Raw genomic sequence first — 13361 nt, forward strand, 5'->3', positions numbered from 1 at the left:
GATATAAATGTATTAATTATTGAATATAAATGTCATATGTTTGGTTAAATATGTTTCTTAAATAAGAAAACAGAGAAAATAATCTAATTTTCTATCACAGAGCAGAAAATACAGTTAAGATCAAGGTATTTTTTATATAAATTATGATCATTTCTATGTGCAGAAACAAAATGAAAAAAAAAAACTACCGTGACACCATTTTATCAGTCAGATTTGAGAAGCTTTTTCTTGGTATTTATTATTCTCCATCTACAAAATATCACAAAAAAGGAGAAGTGCATGACTATGCTGGAGTGGAGTTTTTACAAAAAAACAAAAAAAAAAGCCCATATATTTCTTATTTCTTTGCAATTGCAATGACAATATATCACATACTGTGGCAACCCTTAACACATCCATGCATAGATGATACACTTTGACGTCTAGGTTTATTTCTTTATAAATACTTGGAGGGTTTTAACAGATTGTTTCAGCTTTTTTCTTATTTTTTTTAAAGCAAAGCAGAGGTACTGTACATCTGGAGCAACATTTGTAACAATCACTTCACATTCATATCCAACAAGGTGCAACATTCGTGCTGCGTAGGTAGTTTTGACATGTTGTGTTGTTGTTGTTTTTGAAACTCGAACCTTCATCTCGAGCTGCTGGGATTGCACAAATCAAATCAGGTTTACAGGGAATATGAACAGAAGTAGCTCATTTCGCAACACTTAGTCATTTATTTGTGCGCGACAACACAATTTTCTCACTTTTTTCGTGCGGCGCGGCACAAATTTGTGTGGAGGTGCTGGGAATCGATGTATATCATTAGGATTTATCAACTTAAAGAGTAACTAAACCCCATAAATACTTTTTATCTGCTGAAAACAAATGTATTTAGTATTAATTTGTGTTGTTTGTTGATTCTAGTCCAACCCTTCACATTTTACGTGGTTTTCTTTGATTCAGACTACTTTTTTTCAGGAAATGTACTCTGATCTCCTGACATGTTTCGACTGCCAGTCTTCTTCAGAGGCGTCTGCTGATTGCTTTGATGTTTCCTTGACTTCCGCGTAATAATTCCAGCAAGTTATTTTTTAATATGTTAAGTTTTCATTTATCCAGACAACTGTTTTTCAGGAAATGTACTTTGATCTCCTGTTAACTGCCAGTCTTCCTCAGAGGCGTCTGCTGATACCCTTTGATATGTCCTTTCTCAGGACATCAAAGTACATTTTCTGAATAAAAGAAAACCTGAACATAGTATTAAAAAAAACAAGACAAAAAGAACTTTCAGGAATTACCTTCACATTTTAGTCAAAGTATTTAGATTTACTGGGTGAGAATCGTCATTGTTGGCCACGCCCCTTTTATAAAAACTAGCACCTGTGGACTCTACACTCTGTGGGGAGTAGTTTGGATTGAGATAATAAGTGAGTATTGAGTAGCTAGTTAGCATAGCATAGATTTCTGCACCTTTTTGGTCATGGAATGTTTCAGCTGATATTCGTTTCGTCTTGTTTTGGTATTTTGTGTGTTTTCCTTTAATATATGGAAGATTTTGAATATTTCCATGATTGTAACAAATACATGAATGAAATGAAATTGTTCTTTAGAGATATTATAGCATAAACTGGGCGTGTCTTAACTGTTCCAGGTGCCGATAAGAACAGTATTTTTTTTATTTATTTCCAATCTAGACAGCCGTCAGCCATAACCTCTGGGTTTAGTTACTCTTTAAACTATTAGCCATCTTAAGGGGCGTTAACGGCGAAAGCGACTCTGGCGACTAGATTACATTCAAAATCAGTCTAAATGCGAAACACGCAATCGTGCAATCTGAGTCGCTGGAAGTCGTTCAAATTTGAACATTTTGAAGTTTTTAAGCAACTTCAAGTGACGCCGTGTTGCGACATCCACTCGGCAATTGGTTTCTCCCCACGTCACGTCATTGGTCACTGATAAAGCGATGATACGAGCAAAAAAGCGCGACTATGTTCAAGCGACTCATTACGGGTGATTTAAGCTGCTATAGTAGCTAAAGTCGCATTCTGTGTGAACGCACCTTTAAAGTGTGTTCTCGACAAAAAGGACTTCAGCGACTCTGGCAACTAGATTACTTTCAAAATCAATGTAAATGATGCGACCTCCCTTCAAGTGACGCGACTCACACAATTCCAGAGACTCAATCGCGCAATCTGAGTCGCTGGAAGTCGCTCAAATTTGAACATTTTGAAGTTTTTAAGCAACTTCAAGTGACGCTGTGTTGCTACATCCAATCGGCAATTGGTTTCTTCCCACGTCACGTCACTGATAAAGCGACGATACGACCAAAAAGCGCGACTATGTTCAAGCAACTCATTACGAATGATTTAAATAAGCAACTGTAGTCGCTAAAGTCACGTTCTGTGTGAACACATGTTTCCCGTGAGGTCGTGTTGCGTAATCACGTTTATTCATCATGAGATGAAGTCAATTGCAACCAGAGATCCAAATTCTTCTCTGCAGGCAGGAATTGTGTCTCTGTGCGACTGCACCAGGACAGATGTAGCTACAGATGTAGCTTACAGTGGATTCATGGACAATGTCATAAGTTTGCATTTGCAGATGTGATACGAGTCTAAAGAAAACAAAACCATCATCATTATTAGTCCAAATTTTTCCGATTCATTCTGTATTCGGTCACGTTAGAAAGTGAACATCTGGTTTGAGCTTTTTAAACACACTTTTAGCACCTCAAACAAACACATATCAATGCATTGCTGTGTTACGTAGACACCACGAGCTCTGTTTCTGATGAGAACTGACCTCTTTTTTTTTAATGCAATCACTAAAACATCAGCCATCCATCGAACACCAGTAGAAATGTTCACGTCCATCATTATTTCTGGCAAAATCTTTGACAATCACAATCAAATTAATACAACTAAGAACATGTGATGATGTAATAGAAAAAATCCTCTCTTGGAATACAGCTTCTGACGATGTCGGAAATGTAATCGTTTTCCGAAGTTACCCTGTTTTGACCAAAACTTGGCTCCGTCTTGGTTTGCTCTGGTTGTCGCTGCGGTGCTTGTTCAGTGTCTCGTCCACCGTGTTAATCAATAACGTGATCGGCTGAATCGACACCCACAGTTTGCCAGCGACAACTTGCTCCTTTAAGAGAGTTTCATCGTCTTATTTGTCAGTGAACGATCTTTGAGATGTTGCAGCGTTCTCCTAAGCCAGGATAAGGTTGTTCCACGGCTCAGCTTTGGTGCCGGAGGAGCCGCCGTGTCCTCCAGGAGATGCTTTAACAGGAAGTACCCCCCCCTGAGTGGCCATGTAGGCTGGCAGGGCTGAAATCTGCTGGGACACATCAAAGACAAAACCTGTTGGATTGTTTTCCATGTTTGATCTGTAGATCCTTATGTTTTTAGGCTTAAACACGCCACAAAGTGTATATCATTCAGACCAGAGATGGCCAACTTTTATCACAGTGGGGGTCACGGAACTCTGATTGTATCTAATTTGAGGACCAAGTTATTAACATTCATATTAGTGCCCAATCTGAGCATTAATACAGAAAATAACAAATACTTTTTTTGTGTTTCTGTTGTCGTTTTGTGAGTTTTTGGAGTCGTTTTGTGTATTTTTCTCTTGTTTTGTTTGTTTATTTTTGGGGTCATTTTGTGCACTTTTGATGTCATTTAATGTATATTTTTGATTTTTGCAGTCATGTGTAATTTTGTTTTATTTCATAGGTTGTTTTGTGTAGTTTGTTGTCATTTTGTGTATATTTCTGTTTTCATTTATTTTTTTGTTCTTGTTTTGTGTTTTTTTTTTTTGAGTCATCTTCTTTATTATTTTTGTTAACTGTTGTGTTTTTGTCCATTTTTGAATATTTGTATTTTTGCAGCATTTTTCCCTCATTTTAAGTTTTTTTGTTCTTGTTTTGTGTCATTTTGTGTAAAATTTTGTTTTTGCATTTTTTGTTTTTGTTTGTTTTCATCTTGTTTTGTGTGTTTTTGGAGTCATTTTGTGTGGGTTTTTTTTTTGTTTTTCTTTCAGCTTTTTGTATTTTTCTGTAATTCTATGCTTTAGAAAATTACACCGAGGGCCGACTGTGGCCCCTGGGGGCCGCCAGTTTCCCATGTCTGATCTAGACAGTCTAATCATCTTCCTGAAGCTTTGGATTGTAGTCCATAATCCCATCTTCTCACCTGTGCGTGTGTGCTGTGGTGTGTGTACAAGCTGTGGTTCTCTGGCTCTGTCTTGATCTGTCGAGACGCCTCCGAGGTGGAGCTGGTGGAACAAGGAGTGCTACTGGGAGTGACTGGAGTTCCCTCACTGCCTGGAGTCCCTGAGGGGAGGGTAGTAAACATGTAATAATACGTGAATGAGCGTGTGCAGAAGTTAGCAAAAAAAACGTGAATAAATGACGATTTACAGATAATGGTTTACGAAAGCGAGCCCAGTGCCCACTACTCGTTTTATGAGCTCACCAGTTTGGGACTTGTTGAGGTTCTTGGGTTTGCGTTTGCGGGTTTGGATCCCCTCTTTCTTCATAGCCAGAGGTCGAGGGACCTGTTCAGAACATGGGGAAAACAAATATTTAAATGTGGCATTATTGGCACACACGAAAAACACTACAATCTCTGCTTATAAGCTTATACATCACATGTTATTCTAGTTAAAGCTGCTTAAACCTTTAACTGCCTGCTCCATCAGACAAAAAATCTCAAATTAAATGTCTAAAAAATGTTTTGGAAATGATGGTCCACCAAATGGTTGATTTGGCGATTTATGGTAATTGTAGGGATTTTAGATTGATTAGGAAAGACAAGCTTTTTGCTACAAACAATCCACATGGTCCATTTTTGTTCATTTATTGCTGTTGATATGACACACTAAGTGTTAGTACAACACTAATAATCAAAAATAGGTCCCGTTCTCTATCAATATTAATAAATATGGTAAAGATCAAGAACATAATAATATATAATATATCAAATATTTATAATCTTTATAAGACTCATCCCAAATACCTAATTTTTTAAATAAATGAACCCACACGAATCACAATTTTAGTCTAAATTTCCAGTCTCATGTGGTTCTATCGGCGTTTACGTTCTATGTGTATGTTAGCGCAATTAATCTTTTTTTTGTTAAAAAACAGGATTAAAAAAAAATCTATTTTGACATTTTTTGGATCGATACGATAATTTCGCAGTAAAATATTGCGATATATCACCAAATCGATTTTTTTTTCTCTCACCCTCAATTGATACATGTGTTAAAATGTCTTTCATTCATTTTGTAACACACATCGTAAAACAATGCATGAGCGAGTGCACGTGTTGCACGTGGTCGTACCCCGTGGAGTTTCATGTAGAGCCCACAGGCGTTGCAGACGGGCTCTCCCTCTGCGTTCCGTCGCCACAGGGTGGTCGTGGTGGTGTGACAGTTTGTGCAGGACAGGCCCACCCTCCTGGACGCAGACTGTGCATGACACGTGCACGTCGTCAGTAAAGTGAACAGAGGAAGGAATGAAGTATAAACACTGTAGAAACACGTCTTATTTCCGCTGTGACTCACCAGGCGTCGCTGGGGTTTGATGAGAGGTCTGTTGATCCCGTTCATCTTGTGGTAAAGTCCACATGCGTTGCACAGGTAGTGACCGGTACCGTCGCGCCTCCACAGAGGAGTGGACATCGCCCCGCAGTTCACGCACTCTCGACCCTCGGCGAAGTCATCGAAATAATCTGGTGGGAAAATTAAAAACATGGAATTTCTGGATTCAAACCGGCAAAGAAAAAAAGGCCAAATGTATTTAAACAGCACAAGGAAACTTAAAGTGATCGTAAGAATAAAAACTCCTGTTGCATTAGCAGATCTAACAAACTATTATTTCAAGATTTCTAGAAAGTACTGTGGGATCTGTCTTTAAATCCCGGTTTTTCAAAAGTTATCTACTTGGATTCTGGAACATGGATTAGATCACGTAATTCAATCTCGGATTTGATCCAGATCTTTAGTTTGGGTTTTTACAGAACTTTTTAGCTGGATTGGAATCGCTTTGACCCAAACAATCTGGATTAAATTAATCCAATCAGAAGTAGGAGTGTGACGATATCTCGATACGGCGATATATCGCGAAATTTTTCGCACGATCGACTATCGATATGCTCGCGCTAAGTATCGATTTTTTTTTTTCTAAACCTTTTTTGCTTTTTCACTAAAATGTGCAGGTACGTCTTCGCAGGAATTTTGTCACTGTTTGTTGAAGGCACCAATATATTGTTTACTGGAATATTACACTATAATGGTGTCACTGGTAAGAAAGACCCTATTTTTTGTTTACAGAAAGCACGATTGGAGATACTAATTCATTTACATTGGTATGTTGACACTTATTTACAGAAATGTTGCACTAAAATAGTGCCACTGTTCATAGGACACTTTTTCAATGTAATGTCTTTCAGAGATATGAAATACAAATTGTATTTTTTCACTTAATCTTTTTTTTTTCTTGTTATGTCATAGATTATCGTAGATTGATTTCTGACCAACTTATTGATAATCGCAGTATCGTCATATCGTGAGACAATTGTTATCGTGAGCTTTGTATCGCGTATTGTATCGTATCGTGAGGCACCCAGAGGTTCCCACCCCTAATCAGAACAGAAGGGTGGATTCAACATTGATTTCAGGCCAAAAATTGTAATTATCCGGATAAAATCTTTTGAAAAATCGGGCCCAGGTGTTAGAAATATGGCAGAGTTGGTCCATTTCTGGGTTTTAATGTTTGCATTACGCACTATGTAGTGTGTGTCTATGTTTGTCAGTGTGTGTCTTGGCTTGTGTGTGTGTGTGTGTGTGTGTGTGTGTGTGTGTGTGTGTGTGTGTGTGTGTGTGTGTGTGTGTGTGTGTGTGTGTGTGTGTGTGTGTGTGTGTGTGTGTGTGTGTGTGTGTGTGTGTGTGTGTGTGTGTGTGTGTGTGCTCTCATTTCAGATACAAAAGATCAGCTAAAACACTACTGAGGGCCAGTGACTGTAGCCTGTGTTGATTTGTGTACAGTGATTTAGTGCGTTATGCCGTTAGGTGCCTTTTTGTGTTATTAGCGTGAGTTGTGAATTAGAGTTGGAAGTGTTGTGTAGTTTGTTGTGTTTTCCATTGGAGTGTTTTTCTGTTTAAGTTATCATTGCATCCCTGCTGGGAATTGGTTTTACTTTTTTTTTTTTATTAAAAACCTTCTGATTTGTTGCTTTTTGGTCAATAAACCCTTTGCTATTTCTGGAGCCTCAGTAAAAAAAAAAAAAAAGTTATTTCCCCCTGGGATCAATAAAGTATTTCTGATTCTGATACTTTTCAAGTCCACTGATCTCAGTAGAGATCTTATCTTTTAGGCCTGGCCCCTCCTAGACACCAAGACACAAATGGGGGCTTGTCCGGGATCTAAATTGCATAGTTGTCAATGGGCTTACATTATTTCTTCCCTCTCCAGATAATGTCTGTGTCCTGCTTGTTGTGCGTAAAACTGTTGCTGTTCTCAATTTATTTCTTGATTTTAAATCAACGATTTCTTATTCTTGGAATGTAGAAACAAAACAAAATAAAAGCACTCAGAGAGCGCAAAACCTTCGCCAAGCACCAAAAATCAGCGATATTGGCAGTTATCGGGATGAATGATCAGTGATTTTGATCATGGTACAGTGATCAATCACACTTTAAAGGCTTGGATGAAATGTATTGATAACAGTACAGTAGGTCTGAATGTATGGGCACCACCATTTATTTATTTTAATTGTGATAAAATGCACAATCTAGATCTGATGCAGATGGAACTTGGTAATTGAGGAACCAACCCATCAAATGTCATAAAGATTGGTTAAGAGAGTTTTTTTCAGAACTGATCCAAAATCACTTATTGAACCGGAATTTTGTCAAAATCTGTGAATAAATTTTGAGGTAATCCTGCTAAAAGACAAACAAAAATATATATAAATAGATGCTCGTTTTGCTCAATGAAACAGAAATAAATGATACACGATGCATTTAATAATTTCAAACAAAATGCCTTTAGAAAAAGAAAAAAAGCTGTACAGTATAGGCATAATTTCACCATTTACAGAATAAATTTAACGCGGTGAACATTAATAGTTATAGTTGCAACTGGTCTGTCTGTTTTACCTATTACCTTTGTATTTAATTTCACTGTTTATTCACACATTTTAATAAAATAAATCAGTGCAAACAGTGATTACAGAATTAGTCGTTCCCTACAATCTCCTTTTTTTTTTTGCCGACTTTCATGTTCTTAATATTAAGCTGTTGAATGTTTTCTGTTGCACTTTTTCATCATGTAAACCACATTGAGTTGCCTTGTGTATGAAATGCGCTATACAAATACATTTGCCTGGTACTTAAAAATCCTGAATAGATCCTCTGAAAGCCTGTATTTACTATAGTCTACTTTCCATAAATTGAACGTATTTCCAATTACTGTTTCGTAATGTAAATGCAATGCCATTGATACACCAGCAGAGAGTGTAGGCAGGCAGCACTATGAGTGCATTCAGTCCTTATCTCTAAGCTCAGATAAAAAACCAGCTGGAAATAGAGATGGAATAGAGCCGCCACCGCATGATATCCAACCTCCAACTCTGTCCACATCGTTGCTTCTTCCTCTGATTTATATCATCTGCACCAGTTCATTTAGAAATACATAAACCTGGGATTTTCCTTCATAATCCATCACATCTACAGCCATAAACTGGGATATTAATTATGAGGAGTTAAGACTAAAACAAGGATCATCAAATTATCACCGAGCTGTGCACATAATAACTCTTGACCAGATAATGCTAATCAGCCTTTGACTGTTTCCCCTTTTATTCTGCACAGCACAAAAAAAGCAGGCTGACATTTACTATATACCGACGTCCCTAATAATGACGAGAGGGAGCCAAACAGTTCTGGCAGGGCGCGCTAACCTTGAGCTTGGCACCATGTGTAGCCAACACAATGGAGCAACTCAAGACAATACATACACGCAGAAAAAAGACTTTATCTTCCCTTTAAACTGTTTGGAAAGTGTGTGTGTTATTATCAAGGTGTCTTTAAAAACACACCAAACGCTAAGAAATACAGCCAACAGATACCGTAGTTAAAATAAGTCGTCTTAAGGTGACAATAGGAGGCTATTGATCAGGGAAAAAAAATAGATAAAGGGTGCAATTGAAATGTTTGATCCCATCGCTAAATGTACACAGATGGGATGTTAATAGTTGTTATAAAAACTAATCTTAACTAAACAGTGATACGTGGCATCAATATTTTACTTTGGCGACAGAGAGAGAGGCTGTGATCACTGCACAATGACAACTGTAAAAAAAAAAAAGATAATTAGAACTGCACGTATGCAAATAAATGAAATGTACTTTTGTTGTATTTGTTCAGGATTTATATTCTACTGAAGGTTTTTTTGTATTTAAAATAAAATTCTCAATTATTTTAATTACATTTGCAGGTTTTTTTTCTTTTTAAAATTGAATGTGAAACCATAACCTGTATTTTCTGAATCAGGAATATGAAAATGAAGAATTTGTTTTTGAACTTATTTTTATGTATGAATTATTATTTTTTTTTATTTTAGATTTAGGTAAATGTGGTGTGATGAAAACAACAAACCAAAAAAAAAAAAAAAAAAAAAAAACAGGAATTAATCTCCTTTTCTTATCATTTTTACAATTATTACTGATTATCTTAACTCAACCGCTTTCTTCGAATTCCAACACTGTTGCGTGAAATGCCAGAATGTCAGCTTTGATCATCTGAATGCCTTAGTTATTATTTCACTTAATTTGATTTGATTAAAAGCAGTAAAGACTGTGAAAATTGTCACATATATTTATATTAAATCATGGTTTCGCTTTTAAAAAGCATCTCATGTGATGTTTTAAACATTTTCTAATTCTAATGTACACATGTAAATCTGCAATGTCGTTTATTATATATATTGGTGGTAGAAAGATCAAAGGAATGACTATGATAAATAAGGATTTTTGCGATTTGGACGATGATAATGTTAAGAAAAAATGAAGTTAACGTGCAGTAGTTTAAAGTCCACTGAACTAATTTAAACTGAGTTTGAATTTATGGTTTTCTAAAGAATAATACACAAATAAATCAATGATTTTATTACTTTCATAAAAACTATGTCATTTCATTTTTTTAAATGATAATGCATTTCTAAATGTTTAATTACATTTTTTATTTTTTTAATACATAGTCTTTCATCAACAAAATAAAAATGTGTTAAAAACAATCAAATGAAATACCAATGTAATAGGTAAAAACAGACTATAACTTTTAATGTTCAACATGTTAATTAGTGACATGATTAATAAATTCTGAAAATAGGGGAATTTGTAAAACGAACAGAAACTCGGTTAATTTTGGTCAGATTAGGCCTTTTAGGATTCTTTTTTTAAAGGCATTTTGTTTTAAATGACTTAAATTGTGTAGTATTTATTTAAATTTAAAAATGATGATGATTTCTATGATTTCGAACAAGTGTTAAAGTTAGAAAAAAACTGAAAACATGCCCGCAAAGGAATCTTTATTTCCTTTTTGCTACATTTTGTTTCCATTCTCTTCATTCCTGAGCGGAACAATGGACTTTCACCAGCACATCTGTGATATGTGACGTTCTGCTGACTGTATCCTGAGGTTTGATTGAATTTGTTGTGATTGAGAAACAATGAGACGCAGCTGATTAGAACAAGACAGGGATCAATGCTCTTATCACATGTGGAAAGCACTTGTTGATTCATTTTATTTCTTTATCAAATAGTGGCCAGAGTATGGGTTTGAAATCATAGATTACTTTCTGATTGCCTTAGAAACCATGGATCTATAATTTAAAAATGATGATTTTACCTTTTTATTTCCAATTTTAAAGGAACTCCTCTTTATTGATACAAAACTAAAACTAAAATGCTGTTTCATCCTAAAATAAAATAAAAAATTGTGTTTAAAAAATGATTTAAATGCAAGACAAGATAATAAAGACAATATTTATCCACCCTGTTATCTGTTTAACATTAGATTTTATCACACAATAGTTATTTATTTAGTTCATAAAAAAGTAAAAAAAAAAAAACATTCTGGTGTTTTGGTAAAAGGTTGCACATTTAATATTTAAATAGACATCCATAAACGAATTAAATAAATGATAAAATACAATGTTTTTGCTCTTTCAATGCTATTTTACAAAATCAATGGATGCATTTATATTCTCAAAAATATATTAGAAAGTAGTTTGTTCATTTAGGCCTACAGGTTAGAGTTAAATGTTTATTTGTGAGCATGTCACAGTCAAATCTATGAAATATTGAGGCCTACAGTCAGAAAAATGGCTTTTTAATGTATATGCAATTTGACTTTAAAAACTGTTTAATCAATGCAACACACTGAAATTTGATTAGTTTTTATTGATAAAAACATATTTAAGCCCGAAACCCTTAAAAAAAAGAGTTATTGAAATGATTGGCCTTCAATGGCTCGTAAATAATTTCCGCTAAAAAAAAAAAAAAAAAAAAAAAAGATAGATTTGTGTCTTTATTATTGAATAATAAAACTAAAAACTTTTCAATCACAAGAAAATCACTTCAATCTAAAAAAAAGAAAAAAGTTTACTTCAATTAAAAATAAATATTTTTTTTAAAAAAAAATGTTAAAATGCTGTGTTTTTCTTATTGAAAAGTATTTTTTCTCATTGAATGAAAACGACACAAATCTACCTTTAAAAAAAAAAAGATAAAACTCCACATCTTCCCCATTAATTGTTCATGTATTAAAATTAACAATTAGCTCTATTTATTTGCGTAAATTGTCTATAGAACAAATTAATAAGTGGAAAAAAACCACTATTTACAAAGTCTATATACATTGTTTTATTAATCAACAACAAATAATTGGCCTTCAATGGCTCATAAATAATTTACGCTTCATAAAGAAAAAAGAAAAGGAAAAATGGAAGACGAAAAGTAAGTAAATCCCAAATTAGCTTTGAAACTGAAATTTCGTGTATAAATAGATAATAAATATGTATAAAATAAATACAAAGCTCTATATAATTGCGTAAAATGTCCGTAAAACCAATTTATAAGTAGAAAAAAAATATTTACAAAGTCTATCTACACTTTTTATTAAACATGTTAATAAATGTAAAGTATTTTTGTTAGGTTTTGTTTTTTTAAGTTATGCTCACCTATGTTTGGGTGCCGTGCTGCACCGGGAGAACCACCGCTTTGGAGGCCGTGGAGAACCGGGCTATCAAAAGGGGACGCGGCCCACGTTCCACCCACGTTTGGGTTCATGTAGGTCGGATAGTGGCTGTGGTACGAGCCGCCGAGGCTCCGAGCTCCGTAATGATCCCGTCCGTTCCCGGAGATGTTGTAGGACACCCCGGTCACCGCGTCGCGGGCCGCGGGCATCCCCGAGGACAGCGGAGGGCTGGTGGAGAAGGTGAACCGCGGGGACACCGGGGAGGAGTGGGAGTGGTTGTACGACGACACCGAGTCCGCGCACGGTGGCTGCGTCCAGGCGGAGTGGCTCGACACCGGGCTGCTCTGCTGCGGAGCGACGGGCGTCTGCAGGTAGGGCAGCGTCGGGATCATGGGGGTCACCACCCGGGTCGTGGGCACGTAAACCGGCGACGCTCCCGCCGAGGCGTTGTGGAGGAATCCGGCCTCGTAGGACGGGGGCCCGTGGTTGGTGGTCATTATGCCCTGATACATGTCCTCTGCTCGGTGCTGGACATCCGTGGATGTGTGGGAGATGTGAGGAGGAGGTGGAGGTGTGTGGATAGTTATGGATACAGATACAGGTGGTCAGGAGGAGAAAACGGCCTGCAAAGCCCTGAGAGGGGATTCAGGTCCAGAAAGGCATCCAGAAAATTAAAATAAAGCTAAAAGAGGGAGGAGGACACATGAGAGGAGGAGTGAAGAGCTGACGATTCTCTGTGATCAAGTTCCAGCTGTTATCATCTGTACCTCTCTCTCTCTCTCTCTCTCTCTCTCTCTCTCTCTCTCTCTCTCTCTCTCTCTCTCTCTCTCTCTCTCACCTTCCTGTTATTCCAGATATTTCCAATGATCATCTCATCCTTAGAGGTCCAGATAATTCAGTTTTTAATATTTTTCTATCTCAACTTAAGCCCTAAGCAGCCATGCATTCATATATTTATTTTAGGTCAATCTCCCCGTGATAACGCGATAATATTCAGATATTCATATTTTTATTTGGTCCGTTTTCCTGTGATAACGAGATAATTTTCTGGCATTCTTGTACGGAAGCCCTAAGTGGCCATGCATTCCTTTTTTTTTTTTTTTTTTTTT

The 13361-nt window shown here is 36.3% G+C and overlaps 1 protein-coding gene across 2 annotated transcripts; it reads right to left on the reverse strand.

Annotated features, from left to right (window-relative positions):
* Positions 1-411: 411 nt before the first annotated feature.
* On the reverse strand, positions 412-12972 carry gata4 (GATA binding protein 4). 2 transcript variants are annotated; one of them, XM_028440291.1, is made up of 6 exons: positions 12236-12972; positions 5557-5723; positions 5335-5460; positions 4464-4545; positions 4182-4321; positions 412-3324 (listed from the first exon to the last, which is right to left on the reverse strand). In XM_028440291.1, exons 1-6 carry the CDS (start codon positions 12762-12764, stop codon positions 3199-3201), a joined length of 1170 nt encoding a protein of 389 aa, XP_028296092.1. In that variant the 5' UTR covers positions 12765-12972; the 3' UTR covers positions 412-3198. The 2 variants fall into 2 exon arrangements, with proteins under 2 accessions (XP_028296092.1, XP_028296091.1); XM_028440290.1 differs by having other exon boundaries at positions 412-3327.
* Between the last annotated feature and the right edge of the window lie 389 nt (positions 12973-13361).

Source organism: Gouania willdenowi, chromosome 24, assembly GCF_900634775.1.
Source record: "Gouania willdenowi chromosome 24, fGouWil2.1, whole genome shotgun sequence".
Lineage (NCBI taxonomy): Eukaryota > Metazoa > Chordata > Actinopteri > Blenniiformes > Gobiesocidae > Gouania > Gouania willdenowi.

What these genes read in the sequence shown, in the direction of transcription:
- gata4 (XM_028440290.1), bottom strand. Translation starts at nt 12,764, where the DNA reads ATGTATCAGGGCATAATGACCACCAACCACGGGCCCCCGTCCTACGAG. An exon ending in AGCACGGCACCCAAACATAG is followed by an intron (nt 5,724 to 12,235) that starts GTGAGCATAACT and finishes TTTTCCCACCAG; the next exon opens with ATTATTTCGATGACTTCGCC. An exon ending in TCTACATGAAACTCCACGGG is followed by an intron (nt 4,546 to 5,334) that starts GTACGACCACGT and finishes TGTTCTGAACAG; the next exon opens with GTCCCTCGACCTCTGGCTAT.